This window comes from Kwoniella newhampshirensis, chromosome 6 (assembly GCF_039105145.1).
Source record: "Kwoniella newhampshirensis strain CBS 13917 chromosome 6, whole genome shotgun sequence".
NCBI lineage: Eukaryota > Fungi > Basidiomycota > Tremellomycetes > Tremellales > Cryptococcaceae > Kwoniella > Kwoniella newhampshirensis.
Genome location: NC_089960.1, coordinates 1444814 through 1462905, shown reverse-complemented (window position 1 = coordinate 1462905; position 18092 = coordinate 1444814). Strand labels below are relative to the sequence as shown.

At 52.5% G+C, this 18092-nt stretch overlaps 4 protein-coding genes across 4 annotated transcripts; 1 reads left to right on the top strand and 3 right to left on the bottom strand.

The window, feature by feature from the left end:
* Nucleotides 1-75: 75 nt before the first annotated feature.
* Nucleotides 76-6769, bottom strand: IAR55_003696 (uncharacterized protein; the record flags this gene model as incomplete). Its single annotated transcript, XM_066946802.1, has 8 exons — nt 76-207; nt 304-776; nt 861-2061; nt 2127-3305; nt 3371-3897; nt 3954-3989; nt 4049-6208; nt 6265-6769. The coding sequence occupies 8 exons, from the start codon at nt 6767-6769 to the stop codon at nt 76-78; spliced, it is 6213 nt and encodes a 2070-aa protein (XP_066803194.1).
* A 955-nt stretch (nt 6770-7724) lies between these two features.
* IAR55_003695 (nucleolar protein 16) lies at nt 7725-8578 on the bottom strand (the record flags this gene model as incomplete). The annotated part of the gene is made up of 3 exons (XM_066946801.1): nt 7725-7933; nt 8028-8299; nt 8415-8578. 3 exons carry the CDS (start codon nt 8576-8578, stop codon nt 7725-7727), a joined length of 645 nt encoding a protein of 214 aa, XP_066803193.1.
* A 321-nt stretch (nt 8579-8899) lies between these two features.
* IAR55_003694 (uncharacterized protein) lies at nt 8900-9925 on the top strand (the record flags this gene model as incomplete). Its single annotated transcript, XM_066946800.1, has 7 exons — nt 8900-8912; nt 9116-9177; nt 9240-9267; nt 9336-9376; nt 9447-9559; nt 9719-9841; nt 9892-9925. The coding sequence occupies 7 exons, from the start codon at nt 8900-8902 to the stop codon at nt 9923-9925; spliced, it is 414 nt and encodes a 137-aa protein (XP_066803192.1).
* Nucleotides 9926-10475: 550 nt separating this feature from the next.
* On the bottom strand, nt 10476-17003 carry IAR55_003693 (uncharacterized protein; the record flags this gene model as incomplete). Its single annotated transcript, XM_066946799.1, has 14 exons — nt 10476-10642; nt 10698-10995; nt 11067-11240; nt 11301-11447; nt 11516-11564; nt 11610-11655; nt 11709-11825; nt 12317-12760; nt 12855-13071; nt 13146-13499; nt 13569-13891; nt 13942-14187; nt 14252-16151; nt 16200-17003. 14 exons carry the CDS (start codon nt 17001-17003, stop codon nt 10476-10478), a joined length of 5286 nt encoding a protein of 1761 aa, XP_066803191.1.
* Between the last annotated feature and the right edge of the window lie 1089 nt (nt 17004-18092).

Sequence of the window (18092 nt, the reverse complement as noted above, 5' to 3'; positions counted from 1 at the left end):
TGATGGTCGTGCCATCGCCCTGCATCAGCCTGGACAGTCTGCCTCACAATGACCGTCTTGCGGATCGCGACCGGCTCAGCTCCTGCCTCTTCTTGCAGCTTTGAGACACTCTTCCTCAAGCCCTATTGTCCTGACCACCTCGATTCCTCCATCCTGCAGTATTCTCACCCCTTCGCATTGGACGAAATCAGGTGGTTCTTCGACACCCTACGATTTATAGTCGAATCAGCCCAACTGCCTATGTGTACACATACGCAGCACCGTCCTCTTCGCAAGTCATACAAGTCAAGAGACCACACTTACGAGGTACACCCGCCTCACACCCGCTCTGACAAGCTCCAATGCACAACTTGGTCCTCCTGAAGTCCTCACACTGCAGGGCTCCATCGTTGCGAAGCACTCCGCATCTTTCAACACCGCTTCGATGGTTGGCAGAACTGACGAAGCAGTCGTGGTACCAGCCGTGGCCGGTCCGATACGCGTCAACTCGGCATACCTCGCTCTGAAATTGTTCAGAGCGTTGGCTTCAGCATGAGTGTTTCCTGGAATCTGCCTCGACCATCCATCGCCTAGTATCAACCCTTTGACCTCGGCTGGGTCGCTTTCGCCCCCGGACGATGACTGCGGGAAGACATAGAAGTGTTGTCGAAGGGTTTCAAAGTGCTCGGTGTTGCGAGAGAGGAAGAGGGTGGATCCAACGCAGAAAGCGGTGGGAGACACCTCGCAATTGAGCGTAAGCTGAAGACAGTGTTTCATCAAAGCGAGATGTGTAGGGTCTAAGTAGGAGCGATTCGATTAGTTGAACATCGATCCACCCACCCTTCTGACTTGACGACTGATGATTCATCGTCAGGACTCACCTTCGGTCGATCCCGTCACTCTCCCTTCCGCATTTCTCTGCGCATTGTCACCCGCCATGTTTGCAATGTCATTCACTCTACCCCTCGTCGCGATGACATCAACACCGAGGGTCTCATCCGTGTTCTTCCTATCATGCACCATGACACTCGCTCTCACCTCGTCGCCCGGTTCACCTCCACCGGGGGTATCGCCGACGGAGTTTGAGCTTCGTGGCAGCAGAGTGACCAGTATCTTGGATTTCTGATTCGGGGCGAGAGTCAGTGTGAGCTTCGAGGTGCATTGGGTGGCCCGGGTGGCCCTGGGAGCCATGAGGGCGTTGGCTGGAAGTGACGTGGTGGCTTGATCATTGCTTTGGTCAGTTGGTGGCGACGTTTGGTCTGTGGGGCTACTAGCAGTCGGCGAGAGCTGTTTCTCAGCTTCATTCTCTTGCTCCTTCTCTTGCTCCTTCTCTTGCTCCTTCTCTCGCTCCTTCTCTTCTCCTGTCTGCTGGTCACCAAGTTGCGATCCACCCTCGAACTGCGGAGTCATTGCACCATCCGCGCCTTCGTCCCTAGGGACACCCAGCTCCTCCAGCCTCTTCTCGTATTTCTCGACCTTATCCTTCTTGCCCTTCCTCCTGGCGATCTTCAATTTCTGTAGAAGAGCTTCGAGTTCTTCCTCTTCCCCCTTGGACAAGGCGGTCCCAGCATCTTTCTCGTCTCTCATCAGGTCGATCTCGGCGAAACTCGTCAAGGAAAGATCGTGCACGGTGATGACGAACGTCCTTTCGTGCTTCGAGATGTTGGTGACAACAAAGCCTTGAGGAGACGGCCATTTACCGCTGATGGATCCCATAGCGGCTGCGTTGTGGGCGACGCCGCCGTCACTATGGCCACTGGAAGCTGGAGTCGTGCTCGTTGTGACATCCGTCGCCGATACCAGGCCAAAATCAAGTGCCTTTGGTTCCACCTTGAAGGCAGGAACTTTCCGGACCATAGCTTTCACAGCTAAAGCCTGATCATTCCAGCTATCCAGGACATTTTCAACCATTATTGTTTCTTTGTAATCCCCAACCAGGCTTGGCGTAAAGGAGAAGTTCTCCACCTCTTTGCGCCCGAACGCTGATATCACGCCGTATCGACCTAGACCAAGCTTGAGGTCGCCCGATGCAATCGAGCCGGAAGTGCGAAGCCGGAAGAGTCCTATGCAGTCGGATTTGTTCTGGCGAGCGTGTTCGGGTCAGCTGGTTTAGATTCTGAGAAGCTAGTTGCAACCGATGCACTCACATGGATGACAACCACCTTACTCTTCACCTCTCCCTTATCACAAGCTCCAAAGTTGATTGAGCTCTGTTGGACTTCAAGAACGCTCCTCACGCATGAACTCCGGATGATGAGGTCTCGAATTGGTAGTTCTGTGAACGACCCTCCGCTTCCACCCTCCCCACCTCTGCCTGCGGCGTTCAGCAAATTCCTGTCAAATTCCACGAGTTTTATGAAGACTCTTGAATCTGCTCGCTTTGCTCTCGTTTCAATGTGTGGCCTGGTACTCCCATTGGGAGTCATGACCACGATCAACCCTCTCATTTTCCCAGGTTCAACATTCACCATCCTTGCAGGGATCAATCTTCCTGTGCTGACCAGATTCTGCAGTTCTTTCCGCAGGGCGATCGTACGTCTCACGAAAGCTTCTTCTTCCTCCAAAGAGGAGTGTGTGATGGAAGCCTTCTTTGCGTCATGGCGTTCAATCGCCAGTAAGAGCTGATCGACTGTGAGCTTCGACAGATCCGTGAGATCAACGGGCGCCGGGAGAAGCTTTGCCTCGGTGAGCTTTGCAGTGAGGGCAGGTGATTTCTGGCCATCTGGGGCGGGGAGGATACGGTTGAGTAGATCACTGGGGAATTTTCCAAGGCTCAAGCCTGGGCGGCCTTGACCTTTTGCTTGCAATTGGGGCGACGGATGAGTTTGAGCTTTTGGCGTATCGGGCGAGGCCTCGGTGGTCGCGGCGGGTCTAGGGGTGGATAGAGCGTGTTGGTTCTGTTCTTGGTTCTGTGAGGAGTGATGGTGGTGGAGGTGGTGATGTGAGTGGTGCGAGTGGTGAGGCTGTGACGCTTCATCCTGACTGTGATCATTCGAGAGCGCAAGGGGTGTATTTTGCTGTTTCACTTGAGGTTGTGGAACAGATCCCGGTGCAGCACCATTGTTCACTGCGGCCGCTTTCGCCTTCCGCACCTTACCCACCAGTCCCGTCGCCTTCGCGCCCGCGGCGAAATCCAACTTGGGCACCTTGGGATGTTGACCTGACAATTTGCTCTTATCTTCCAGCTCTATAGTATCAAGTAACTGTATTCTTTTCGATCGAGGCGATATGCGATGCGCGGCGACTGGTGGTCCGGCAGAGAGATCTAGGTATTCGTATGGTTCTAGCAAATGGCGGTCTTTGAACACGACCGAATTGCCATAGAGCTGTCACGTTTCATGTCTTGTTAGCTTTATCTTCGCTTGACCGCCAAACACGGAAGTGTATTCACCTGGACTGGTCTTCCCCTGCCGCCTTTCCTTAACGCCAAAGCCACTGCCGCTCCTATACTTTGCTTGGGTCCAGTTTCCTTGGTGGCCTCGTCCTTCTTCACTCTACCCGCGACCGATTTATCCCTGGCTCTCCCTTTCTGTACTGTTGCAAAGCTACTCCCAGCGCCTTTCGTGCTGAGCTCCTGGAGGGTTTCCATGAACCTCTCCTTCAACTCTCCGTTGGGAGGCGAGGTGATACGTTCGTTCGGCGCTCCGTCCTCTGCATACCTCCCCCCGTTAAGAGGTAAGAGTTTGGCGTTTCCGTTCATGGCGGAGGAAGAAGGTTCGTCTTCCGCTTTGACGTACAACTCGATGTCTTCAGGTTGGGAGGCGGACAGGTCAAGGACCAGTGGAGCATGTGAGAGGTTTTCGATGTGGACGGTTCGGACAGAAGGATAGTTGATGACAACGGAGCCAAAGTCAAGGAAGTTGCTGCCGGACGGGGTCAGAATGCGGTAGAGGTGAGAGTGAAGAGTGAGGTTGTAGACTGCGAGGAGGGTTAGTGATGCGCTACTTGCGCTTCTGAGAAAGGGCAGATCTCACCATCGACATTACGCGATCTGATCTCGATGACCTGGTCTATTTGGCAAATTGGCATTAGTCTTTGCCCAACAACATTTCTCAGCGCCTTCACTCACCATTCGCTCTGTTCAACAGGTTCCTCACGAAGACCTCTTTCTCATACTTCTCGTTGATTCGCCTAGGAAAGAATTCCAACTTCTCCTCTACCGTTTCCTTCGGCGGAATGATGATCACGTTCCTATTACTGCTCAACACTTTGCTGATCGCCGCAATCTGAACTTTTGCACTCAGCGAGGAGAGATTCTCGATCATCAATACAGTAGATTTGCTCGCTCCCACCGTTGTCTCGCCGAAATCGATCTTGTTTCCGGAAGATAGTCGGATAAGGGAAGTACAGCTCTCAGCGGAACAATTGATTGTTCGACGAGTTTTGTTGGTCGGAGGTAAGGAAGATATGGAAGATGTCGCCACCGCAGTAGTGGAAGAGGAAGATCGCTGGTTGGAGGGAGAAGCGTCAAGATAGACCTTGAAGTTGGTCTTCCTCAATTCCCCTGCAACTTCTGGTGGATGGGCACGATCCAAAGCTGGTCGATGTAGGACAAAAATACGGTACTCTGTCCCTGGTCGCATAGTGACTTCTTCGATTTGATTGGAGATGACTTGTGTGGCGGGGTTGCTCGATGGCTGTACAGCGTGACCAACGTTCGAGGCAGGTACAGGCGGCTGACTCTGTCTGGGGAGCGTAACCCCACCAGAGAAGAAGGGTAGCTCAATCTCGTCATCGTCTGACTCCGTCCCACCTCCTTCCTGCGCTAAGTAGCTTGATGCACGTGACGTCACTCTCGATAGCGGTCGTGAAGGGGGAAGCGATGGGTCCCGGTCGTGCCCTCCGACACTCGATGCTCTCTCGCTGAACCCTGAGCCGATCGACTCGGCGCCATCGAGTTGTTTTCCTGACTCAGGCGATGTCGAAACAAGAGCAGGAGCGTTCGAACTTTCTGAACCATGCGATGTCGAAGGGCGACTCGTAGCTGGTGATTCGGGTCTTCCTCTACCATTCCCGCTTCCATCTCTCGTCGGTGGCCGTGATGATCCGTCTGCGCTACGCTTGAATTCCATTTTAGCTGATGCCAATAATCTGGGCTGCTTCTCCATCGGCAGATCCTCATCTATATCTTCTCCGGCCACCCCCGCTAATCTGAATACAACGTCATATCCCGTCGAAGCGGAGAACTTGACATCCAACGGTTTATCACCGTTATTCTTACAGGTGATCATCTGTCTTGCCCAGACTCCATCGGTGATCTGTCCGAAGTCAAGATTCGTCCCACTTGAGACCTTCAGACTCTCATCCATGGTCTCAGCAAGAGCCGAACCGATCGCTTTGCAGGTGACAATATTTCCCGCTTGGTGGACGTTGGAGATAATGAAGTCGAATTCAAAGTCATTGATGGCAGCTTTTACTCGAAGATCCAATCTGAGATGTCGACTGGATAGCGATGGAAGAGGGAGAGGTTGCGCCGAATGATCGATACCAAAGACGTTCTCGGAATCGAGGTCACGGAGTTCGAACCATACAGCTTCTTTGTACGGAGAGTTGACCACGGTTGTGTTCCAGACCAGCTCAATTTCCGATCGATTCACGAGTAGGATGTCCCGGTGGTAGCGCCGACCGACCACTGATTCCCCTCCAAAGTCCACGACCAGGTCGCCGGAGGACTGCTGGGTTCCCATCACCAATCCTGAAATAGGGTCAATCGGCGCAGCGGTGAAGAGAGACCTGCAGACAGTGGCATAGAACGGCAATGCAACGATCTGATGGGACATGGAGGACTGAGATGGCGGAACATCGTCAACGAGATTGTCGCCGGAGGATATAGCCCGTATGGTAATCGAGCCATGAACGGAGAACGCTCGATGCACAGTCTCTGGTCGACGCGAGAGGATGAGAGCACCGCTCCGATTGCTTCCCGCGACCGATTGGCTCGATCCTCCTGATACAGATCCAGCTTCAGACATTCGCCCATCACCAGGGGGCAGCCCCATGGGTTCTATCTCAGACGAGTGAGTGCGAGAGAGCGCAGGCTTGACTCGAGGAGTGAAGCCTTCGTCATCGGTATTGGCGGGGAGAGGATTGGCAGGCGAGGATGGTCGACTGTGAGTTGGTTGAAATGCGAGGAAGACAGTGGATGCGGAAGACGCGGCGAGGGTAAGGCTCAAGGACGAGCAGCCAGCGTTAGATGAGGTGGACGAGGAGGAGGCGGACGAGCTTGCGCCTGTGCTGGCATCAGTGACGTATCCTTGACCACAGCAGCGGCGGATGGGGACTCACTCCGCTCATCATCTCCAATCCAGAAGACCAATTGACCGCCCAGATCACTCTCCACCTCCACTTCGACTTCTCTGGCCACCAAGTTCTTCAATCCGAACGATCTCACTTTTCTTGGGCCGCCCTCACCGCTCCCATCCAAATAGGTCGATTGGAGATGTATCCATCCTGAAGGAACGTCTAGAGTCTGAATGAGCTGATTTTGCTTCGGCAACGAGAGCTTGGCGAGGTGTTGTTGGCCTGCGCCGACGGTGAAGCTGTTGGCGATCAGACTGGCAGAAGACGGAGTGTTGATAGCGAGTGGTCGAGCCGGTGGTGGTATAGTGCTTGTCGCGAGCTGGTCTTTGCTCGCATCCTCGACGTTAGTCCGTTCGCCCTCATCGTCCACCACGGGCAACTCCCCTTGCGTAACAGTCGATTCAGGACTGAGATACCCCTCCGCCAAGCTCACTAAGCCCTTCATGCTAGCCTCCACCATCCCTTCGATACTGTGCACGAGGTTTGACATGATATACACTTCTCTTTTTTGATATACACAAGCTGAAGACGGGCACCGTTACGCGGCAGCGGTGTATTTGTGACTGGGGCGGTGAAGGAACCAGTAGACCAACGGTCCGCTGGTCTACTTGTGATTCATCTTGACGAGGAAGAGCGATAGATGGGGGTGATGAGATGTCGCCTCCTTCTCGCTCACTGGGATTGGTCGAATGGGTGATGCTTGGTGAGATGGGGTCGATTAGGGAAGACTGGAGATGTGACAGTCGGTAAAGAACAGAGCGAAAGACAGCTCCTATGGATGTGGAGGGGAGCAAAGGATGGTCACACGAGCGGAGAGATGTAAATTTTGTTACGTCGAGGGTCTATAAGCAAAGGAAACACGATGGTCGACGTCGGACATGCGAAGGTATGGCTAATGGTGTCCGGTATGGCGATGGTGAGCCGAGCCGAAGAGAACGGGGAGGAGGATGTCTGGACCAAAAGAATATGGCCGAGGATGACGGAGGAAGGGATCGTCGTTGGCGAATCTGTCTGCGCTTCTCGGCTGGACACTCTTGCCTGACCGCTCGTTCAGCGAAGATCAGTGCACGGAATGATCCACAATATGTCAGGCTTTTGGCCTTGTGGGCCTCTTTGGGAGGGAAGGGAGTGTCGTGTGCTGATCCGAGAGAAGAAGAAAGGAGAAATCAGGAGTGCCGGGATACGAATTTATGTGAATGTGGATTGATGGTAAGCGACCGCATGGCTCGATTGAGGAAAACATCAAATTGTGGCGCTTAATGCGTTAACTTACGCATCCTCGGTCATGTAAGTTACATGCAAACCAGTCACCACGTAGACCGGCAGCGCACCTGATCTGCTGTCTGGCATGTACGCAGGAAGTATGCATGATCCGATCCAGATCCATATGAAAGTAGTGTACAAATGACTCGTTGCGCCCGTCCCTCCCTGCGAACCACACCCCGCTACTTGCTCAACTTTGCCACGCCACCGGCCTTCTTGATCATCCTCTTGATCTCACCTTCGGTCTTCTGCCATACATTCAGTTTGTGGTCTTTTGCCATCGATTCGGTATCATCTCCGTATCTGTCAATGAGATGCTGTAACCATGTTCTCTCTGACGTTGACGTGTGTCGCTCGACCGGTGCGGCGGTTGCTGCAATGGCTTCGAGTTCTGTCAAGGCGGAAATGATCAGCTCGGTGAGTGGGGCTCTTGCTTCGACTTCGGCTGTTGTCCAACGAGCAGTATGCTGTCGAATGACACTCACTTCGCACGACTTCAGTCTTTCCCTCGACGACCGCAGGCTCATACTCTTCATCATTGAACATCTCCTCGTCCTCCTTCTCCTCTTGCTCCTCTTCGTCTATGACGATATCAACCACGTTCCCCTCCTCATCCCTGATGATGCGACCAAAGCCAACTTTGACACCTTCCAGCTCGTTCGCTGCCGGTACTTGGGGGAGTTTGACACGTTGTGACCGGGACGATGATGCGCCTTTCGGGACAGGTATAGAAGGGAGAAGACCGAGAGCGGCGTAGCTGGCATCCGGAGAGCGAAACATCAGCATATATTCTGCATCGTCCTCGAGCGAGCGTCATGCCAAGAGTGATCCGGACTGAACCACGACCATACGAATGGAACGCAAGGACTCACTTCTGGAACACCGTCTTCTTCTTATCCCATCCTGCTTGCAACACCTCGGGTCCTTGTAGCACTGGCGCCTTCTTCTCTTTCTGACGCAATCGCTTAAGAGCGTTCGGTCCAGGTTTGCGGTTCTTGTGTGACTTTGCCTTTGCTCTCTGTCTAGGGTTGGCCATTGTGGGTCGTGATACGTTGTGATGAGTGGTGTGTTGTCAGTGTCAAAAGTTTCATCAATACGTACATTGCAAAAAGCTTTCCCTCCACAACATGAAATCCTGTATCTCACAAATCGTTACGTAACCCTATCTGCCGAACCAACATTCCAACACGGAACAAACCAAACTCGTTTCGTCGTCATCAACCATGTCCATCTTCTCTTGTCTTTCTCTCTCTCTCTCACAGACTTCCAGATTTACAGCCGATATCTGTCAATCTACCCTCGCTTTACTTCCCTCAATCGATCTGCTACCCATCACATCAATCTCAGACCATCAAAAATGGGCGGAGAAGGTGCGTCGTCTGTCTCGAGCAGTGGCGAGTGGAGCAGGAGCAGTCCGGTCGTGTGCTAACAAACATTTACCCTTCCTGCCTCTTCACCAACTGCCGCTTTCCGTGCATCATACCGTATCACTTGTCGACCATCCATCAATGGACCGATGGCTCATCTCGCATCCTCGCTCTCTGATCGTTCTTGTATACTCTACCACCCCCAGGCTGGCTGTTCCTCTTCGCGGTCCTCATGGCCGCGGTACTGTTATTCACCATGGTGTTCTTTGTCAGTATGGCTCATGTTGATCTCGATCGTGAATATGACCTGATGACCGTACTCAATCCCAGATCATCATGTTCTCGGACCTCGAGTGTGGTATGTTCGCCCTTCCAACGTTCCCTTTGTCGAGCTAACAATTCAACTCACCACCAACTGTTCCGTAGATTACATCAACCCTATCGACCTTTGCAACAAGCTCAACCAAGTGAGTCCACTACTTTTTGATGTCTCCATCTACGTATCTGACTGAATTTCTTTCTCGCATTGCGCCTCAGTTCGTCCTGCCCGAGATGATTGCCCACGCCTTCCTCACCCTCTGTTTCTTGCTTTCCGGACAATGGCTCGCATTCCTCCTCAATGCGCCTTTAGTTGGGTACAATGTCAACAAGTGGGTACTGCGTTGGCCTTGCCCTTGTGACGTTCTTATATGTGATGAATGCTCACGGGTGCCCTTTATGACCTTCTTCCCCTTCGCACCACTCCCCAAAATACCTCTATAATCACAACAAACAACATCCATGTTCGTCCTCGGACTCTTCTCACACAGGATCATGGCCAAGAACCACATGTATGACGCCACTGAGATCTTCCGTACCCTGTCCGGTCACAAGAAAGAGTCATTCATTAAACTTGGTTTCTACCTCGTCTCGTTCTTCTACTACCTCTACCGGTGAGTTCAGTCTCTCCGCACCTGTTAGCGAAACTGATGTCGGACTGTAGAATGATCCTCGCTTTGATCTCTGAGAGCGACTAGAGAGGCCTTGAGTTTCTTCTGGGACAGACAGTGGTTGCCGGGCGAGAAGGGGGTCAACCGTTGGTGATGACCGGGAGGAGAAAGGACGCAAAGGGTAGAGGGGTGGGTTACTGGGCTACATACCTGAAGTGGGAACAGACGAGAAGACGATAGGGACGTATCATGAAGCTGTTCGTGTGGTGGAGACGAGGGTCACATGGATAGATGCAATGTCAGTCGGAAACTGAACACGGTGAGAGAAGGACTTGACTTGGCTTCTTCATATAATAGTAATGCACAAGAGCAATTGTGGATGAGGCTTGACTGAGCGGCGGACATGCTGAGATTTTCACATCAAGCTTCTGAACGATCAGCATCTGCATTCCTCATCAGGGATCGTTGCCCTTGCTCCAGACCATTCAGAAATACATTCAAACTCGTACAGAACCATACTCTGCCTAGGACTCACCGGGAGGATCTACTACACCAGTCTACCAGGCGAAGGCTTTACTCAGTTCCGTAGCACTCCTGCAAGGCCCAAAAAAAACAAATAGAAAACAAACAGTGCAAACTAAAATCCATCATTTCTCCATCCCATATCGACTTGTTCCTGGGTGACACCCAGCTTCATGGCTCTCTTGACTTGATCGGGGGTTCCCTCGAGAAGCTTGTTCTGAAGAATCAGGTAGAAACGGTATGCGGTGATCGTCATTGCGAACACGACAGCACAAGCGATCACTAGTGTGGGCTCGGCCTCTTGTCCCAAGCCATGGGAATTGCCATTGACACTCACAGGTCCCAAAGGCTTTGTAGTAGAAAGGTCCGTCGGTCCAGAGATAACTTGCCCAGATGTTGGAAGTCCCACCGATGGCATTCGTCAACGCGAACGTGGCTGCTCGTTTGGCCAAGGGCCGAGGCATGTGATGATTGATCGCTTTGTAGAGGAGCAACTGAGGACCGACACTGCTACATGGCATAAGCATCATGGCGGTGTATCTTGCTTTGAGATTTTGGGGGGCCATCGATAGGACGTAGGTGACGATGGATAGAGCGATACACCCCATGATGATTGGGTAGATCGTGTTTCTTCTCTATCAATCGATTGAGCGAGATCCTGGTGTTGATCGTCTCTTGGGACGACTGGACAGGAATTTCCACTCACATCATTCAACGTGGTCATCCTCATGTAGAAAGCAGCAGCAAAGATATAAGGAGGAGCGGTCAGGAGAAGTGTGATCGTCGAGTCATATCCCATGGTCTTGACGATAGTCGGGAAGAAATTGGCGATCGAGCCTTGTCCTTGAGACATCATGTTGCAGAAGATGAACGTGTATGTCTAGGTTTCATTGATTCGTCTCAGACCTTGACCTCGACCGTGGTGTCGGGGCTCACATACCTTTGGGTCACGCAAGCCGATCCTGAATCCCTCCCAAGTTCCGGTCTTCTCATTACCTTCCGCAGCGCCGGCCTCTTTCTCGAGTCGCCAGACAGCCAGTTCACGCTCGACAGGTTTGAGGATCCGGGGGTTGTACGGATATTCGGGCTGAGATCGTATCGTAGTATTGGCCTTTTAATGCTCCGGTCCGCTTGATATCGCTTCGATACACTCACCAGGACGAAAGCACTCAGAGCGGCAATCCCAACGGTCGCAACACCTTCACTGTTGGAGGTGAGCAAAGATATATGCTTCCGTGAATCAACCTACATGATGAAGAGCCATCGCCATCCTCGGATGCCATGCACCCCGTCAACTTGAGACATCCAGCAGCGAAAAGACCGCCAAATGCGTTGCCGATCTGCTGACCGATGTAGAGTCCTCCGATACGTTTGCCGAGCTCGTTCTTTGTGTACCACGCACCCAAGAGGTAGATGGCTCCCGGGAAGAAGACGGCTTCGACGCAACCCAAGATGATTCGGGTGGCTAGCAAAGCACCGTAAGAGTTGGCAGCAGCCGTTGCGGCAAGTCGAGAACACTCGACGAATCCACATCAAAAGGTCATCCGAGAGCAGAACTCCATCCATTACATATATGCCCAAGTGCGAAATCATTTCGGGATCTTTGCATTTCCTGCCTCGCCTCGAGCAGATGTGTACCCTTACATTTGTACCTGAAAGACTATACTTGCTTACATCATATGTGATGAGCTTATAAGATCGACGGTATCACCTCTCGTCGACTTCTTCCACTCTCGCTCCCTCTCCTTCTCCCCTCTCGAAAGCTCTCTTGCCTCGGACAAAGCAGCTGTCCATCATCTTGTCCACATCCCGACTTTCCTAAGCCTAACATCCCCTTGGCCATCGGATCAAGACCTCATCAGAGCTTTGTCCGCGACCTATCATCGACGTCATATGAATCCCTAGATACGAAGGTTGAGTTCGGTCAGTACTATGTACTGCTTGAGCGGAAGTCACACTTCGCGCTCACGGAATCATGTAACATCCTCGTTATCCTTTCTTCTTCCTTTTCTCTCGGCTCCAAGGCCTGGCTCAACTCATATAGATCACCCCCCTTGTCCACCTCGTCCAAACCCCTATTGATCCACTGCAGCACGCTCCTGCATCTTGCCAGGTTGTAAGGCTGGGATTGATATTGCGCTATATCTCTGAGGATCTCGGCGTTGAGCGATCGCTTGAAAAAGTTGATCAGAGGCTGAGTGGGGATGACAGTACCGGGGGGAGCGGGTGGGCCGGCGGATGTGACAGACGATTGATGTTGAGGATTGAGAGGAGATGGTCGAGCGACCGAAACGAGGGAAGAGGACGATGTGGATGTGGTCATGCCTTTCGTGGGAGCTCCAGGCTGGATGAAGTTCTTGTTTCCATCTTCGATGAATGTCAATGCGGACAGGTAGAAGCCTGGACAAGCATGCAATGGTGTCAGCTTGGTGCTCTGGACCGTCCCGCAAGCACAATGAAGTGTGCCCTTCGGATCCGCGTCAACCGCACTCACCAAAGAACGGCACACAAGGCGGATTGATCGTCTTCAGCAGATCCTTGTAATTCGCAAAGTTCTTCGACGAGTCCAACGTCCTGTCCAGGTCCGCCTTCATATTCTGCGTTTTCACCGATAATAATTCCCGAGTCCTCTTCAGTCGTGTGATCGGCGCAGAATTCAGACCTGCTATTATTCCAGCCATCGAAGAGAAGTTGTTGAGGTTTCGACATTCCTATGAGCGTGCTCAGTCAGCAATATGCTCGGCACTTATGAAAGATCGGAGAGGAGCTGGAAGCATCCACTCACCACAGCGACCTGTATCAAGATCTTCATAGCAGTCGCTCTCTGTCTCACATCTTTGCTGCTCAGGATGTGCAACGCGACCCAACCTGCCATCCTATTCGCCGTGAGGATGACATTTCGGACATTCGGAGCGAGGCTTGAACCACCTTCTTCGGCCCATGCCCGATTGAGACATTCAGACGGTTTGATACGTTGAAAGTGGACGAATTCGATGATGGTCAGTTGACGCGCGATCTCCAACGGAGATATATCGGTCAAGCGCAATTGACGACCTGTCACTCTGGGTACCAATGGTGCAGGTGGAGAGAGCAAGGAGCCAGAGGTAATGCCTCGCGTCTGTTCAGGTTCCCCTTTGCGCTACGAATAAGCGACGACCATCAGCGTATGCTTATTGCGACTATCGACTGTGATCCACCTCCTGCTCACCCTCTTAGCCACCAATGTGAGGAGCTGCTTCGACATCAATTCACTCCCATTAGCCAATAATGTCGTAGACGCGAAGTCCTCAATCTTGTCCAACACAACCGCGTCAGTCTCCTCGATGTAGTGTCTTTCCAGCCATGTCCTGAGAGCGTTTGCTACACGTAATCGAATTGGTGCTTGCTTCTTCACCTTCCATTCTTGCGCTTGGATATACGTGAGACCATCTGGCGCGCTGATGCTGTAGCGCTCCACTAGCCGATCAAACAGTTCCGCGCCGTTAGTGAATGACCTAAAGGTGAGTAGGAATGCCTGAAAGAAGGGTGTATCTGCCATTCTGGATCAGCGATGACACCAATCGCATCTGACATGCACTCACCCGTCGAACTGTGCTGAGTCAAGCGAATCACCAACGCCTTCAAAGTCCCTCCCTTCACTCCGCCCTTGTCGTCAAAAATGATCTCGCCCTGCTCAAAGTCATCCGAAAGATACCACGGTGCTTCGGTATGGGTTGAAGTGGACAAAGCTGGTGGAGGGACGCTCGGGTGGACGGGTATATGAGCCAGGTCTTCTCCAAAGATCTTGGCCAGCTTCTTGCTCGGTTTGCCTCGGCTGCTTCCACGACCTATACAACCCCAATGTCAGCAGATCCGCTTGATCTATCGTCCATGATAGTCTGTATGACGCACCATCATCGGCGTCACTTCCGGATCTATTCCTCCTGAACGCCTTGAGGATACTCGTTCGATTACCCTTCTGACTTCCACTGTCGGCTTCGCTAGGTTGATAACCCAAGCTAGTTGTACTGCTCGTCGCGGATACCCTGCTCTGCTGTTGAGCCAGACTGGTCGTACTAGCGCTAGCAGAGGCACTCGGCGGCTGCATATCACCCGCTTGATCTCTCATCTCCCCATACTCATCTTGATCCAGGAACTCTTCTTCAAGTCCTCGGACTCGACTACGCCGGACGTCACTTCGGCGAGAAGTGGACGTACGAGAGGTGGAGGAGATCATTGACGTTGGCCGGGTGGTAGCATTTTGAGAGATAAACCTAGCAGACCTTACGCCGATCTGACCGCGGATGAGACCTTGCTCGACGGCTGCTGCTTGTTCGCCAGAGATGATGAGGAGAGTATTTATAGCGCGGAACGCAGCTGTGACGGCTGATACAAGAGTGTCGATGACAGGTTCGATATCTGTCGATTCAAGCTGATATACCACCTTGATCGATGTCGAATCGATAGCTCGGACAGAGTTGTCCAGATCGTGTAGAGCCTGACGAGCTTGATCGACTAGACGATCATACTCTCTCAAATCGTCTTCTCTTGCACGAACACCTCGTCCGAGATCACCAATATCTCCATCAACATCGATGACACTTGCTATGTCAATCTCGCTGAGCACGCGACTGAATCTTGCTGCGATGCGAATGAGGCTTAGGGCTCGGCTGGGATCCGAAACATCTCGAAGAGTCGCTTCAAACTCCTCTCGGACTTTTTGACAGGCGATAACAGCAGCTTGATCCAGCACTCTCAGACCCAAGTCCGTCTTGCCATAACCCCACTTCCCGCCGAGTGGCTCACCAAGCGCTTCAAAGCCGAGCCAAGCCTGGAGCCGTCGACCTTCCGCGCTGTCGTACTCTGCTGGAGGATGGCTCTTGGCCAGCACCGCGCCAGGGAAGTTGGCCAGGACGTCTTTGAGCTTGCTGGCACTTCGCATGACTTCCGCCCAGACGGACAATCCGCTGTCCGGTGTCCGTTTGGACACGACTGCAGCGTGCACGTTGGCGGAAAGCAGACCAATGCTGCCAATCAGGGTCATATCGCCCACCCAGTGAGGTCGAGGCATTTCCTCCATCTTGTCGAGGGGTCCAACGTATCCGAACGACCTGAGAAGGTCTCGTATGATGGACAGCGTCGTCGCATGCGCCGAAGCCAACATCTCCACCGCAGATTCCTCCCTCATCACGGCTGCTGCTATCCCCGTCTCGCTGCCTAGATCCACTGCTCGTGACATCTCTTCCTCCGCTGCAGATCCCGCGACAGCAGCCTCGAATATCTCGCGCATCGAGTCATTCACGGTGTCCATCAGTGTCCCCATTGTCGGCTTGTCTCTCGCTCTCGTCGCTGCCTGAAGCGCATCTGAGATTTTCCGCTCCCATTCTTCCACAGCTTGCCGTTGCAGTTCCACCGATGCTCGCAGGGGTCTCGGTCCAGAGCTCACGCTCAATCTTCTCAACCCGACTCCAATATCCACCATACTGGATCCATCTCCTTTGGTGATCGGAGGATCTCGTCGAGATTGACCAGTGAGGCGATTGTGGTAGAACCATTCTCTCCCATCATCACTCAGCTTTGCTACCCACGGATAAGGAATGTCGTTTTGAGCTTTGGGCGGGGCCCTGAAGTCGTTATCTGTGGGGTTGGGTGGGTTGAACGCGGATGAGGCGGGACCAGCGGACGATGCGAGACTGTTGAAGTATTGCTCGTCGGTTGGCAAACCGCCATACAGATCCTCGTCCTCCAGACCAGTACTCTCCATCGGCAGTTCCCATGAATCTTCGCCGGTATGTGTATTATGATAATAAACCTATGAAGAGTCAGAAAAGCCAAGGAGATAGTATTGATATGAACTCACCTGGCCGTCCGGAGTAATAGATGGGAACCATGCGTCTTGAGGTTCACCTTGAATCGATGTTGAGTCGTGTGCTGGCGGCTGCGGGTCACGCCGTATCGACGAAGGCCCGGATGCTCTGATTGTCGCATCCGTCTCCACCCTATGTCGTCCTGTGACCCCAAATTCGTCCATACCAAGGTTTGCGCCTTCTGCCTGTGCTCTTCTCCGTCTCGCTTCCAGTTCAAATCCTCGTCCATCATCTTCATCATCTCCTTCCATCATCTCTCGGGCTAGCTCCTCCAAACCGGCACCCCCTCCCCAACTCCCCCAATCCCCTCTTAATACATCGTCTATCTTCAGCACATCTTCCTCCGACCCTCCTTGTCTCCTCGCATGTCCCCTTTCTAGCTCCTCATATGCGATACTTTGAGACTCGTCCTGCTCTAACTGTGCCAGATCCTCCTCTGCAATGTCTTCCACATAGTTACTTGGGAACCAACCTCTTCTCCCATCCAGCATGCCATCCCACCAGCCACTCTCTAGTCTAGCATAGACGTAGATCAGATCCCCCGCATTGAAGCTCAAAGCGCTAGCATCGGTAGCTTGGAAGTCGAATCGAGCTCGAACCAGAAAAGGCATATCATCGTCCTCTTCTCCTTCATCGTCTTCTGCTTCTAGAGATGTCGATACTTCTTGGCGAGATATACCGTTCCGGTGATCATGTTCTCGGTCGGCATTGGTGTCCGACGCTAGAGCTTCGAGAGCTGCGTAAGGTGAAATGACGGATGAAGATGTGGAGAAAGGACGTTGTGCGGTCTCGGCCATGATGCAAGCTCAGTCATCCAGACCGAACTAAGGGATTATAGGAACCGAACCGTCTGGGCTGGCGGAAGCGTGGACGAGAAGCGATTGTCGCTCTCGTGACAATGTGGGCTACGATGAGCTGAAATTCCAGTGAGTATTTCATCGTATTTACACGACACCTAGACGAAGGCAAACCTACCCACCTTTGTTCGCGTGTCGTGTCGTGTTGTGCGTGCGTGCAATGTCTTCGTATGCGCTCTTCTCACGTGCATTGGTCATACGCCGATAGAGATCATTTGACGTCAAGTGGGGAATAGCGGCGAGTTTGTGGGTATAGGTATAATCGTGAGGGGAAGATGTCTGAATGAGAGATGAGATATCAAAAAGGGACGTCCGAGAGATGAATGATTGATTGATTGATTGATGGAGGTCCAAAGTTGAAAGGGTCCCGTCGGAACTATCTTCCGCCTGTTACACTCGGTCGACACGACCTTTAGAGCTTTCCACTATGCTCGACTCCTTCGCGGCTGGCTGGTCCTCATCGCTATCGTGGACATACAGGGCGTCAAGACCCTTTGCAGGAGCTTAAGATATCAAGCATGACCACGTTCGGTGCTGCTTTTCGGCATGCGTCCCACTGAGTCACTCATTTCTGGCCTGGATTTGATACAGGGTACATGAGCCGGTGCCTATCATGACGCTATCCCTATTGTCCTGATTTACAGGTCTGACCTCCTCGGGCATGAGTCGTATCTTACAAACTCATAAAATGCTGCTCTCATTCCTCCAAGTGCTCGAGTGCCTAGTCGGCCTGCATCGGTTGTATGCCTCTGGCCAGAATGAGTCTCAACTGACCAGCAGAACTTTTCCATGCCAAGTGTCGATTATATCGTTGCTTCGACTGATTGTGTGAGTGGAGTCCTTGAGTGGGTCAGAAAGTAGAGCTTCCAAGGCCCCAAGACTCTGACTCTGGAAGAGATCATCGCCTGTATGAGTGATGATACACAAAAGTACCTGAGCTTTGCTTTTTAGCGCTTTCGAGATGGATGAGCATATGATGGCCGGGGACCTGTTTGGAGGAGAGATCGAGCTTGCCGAAAATCACGAATG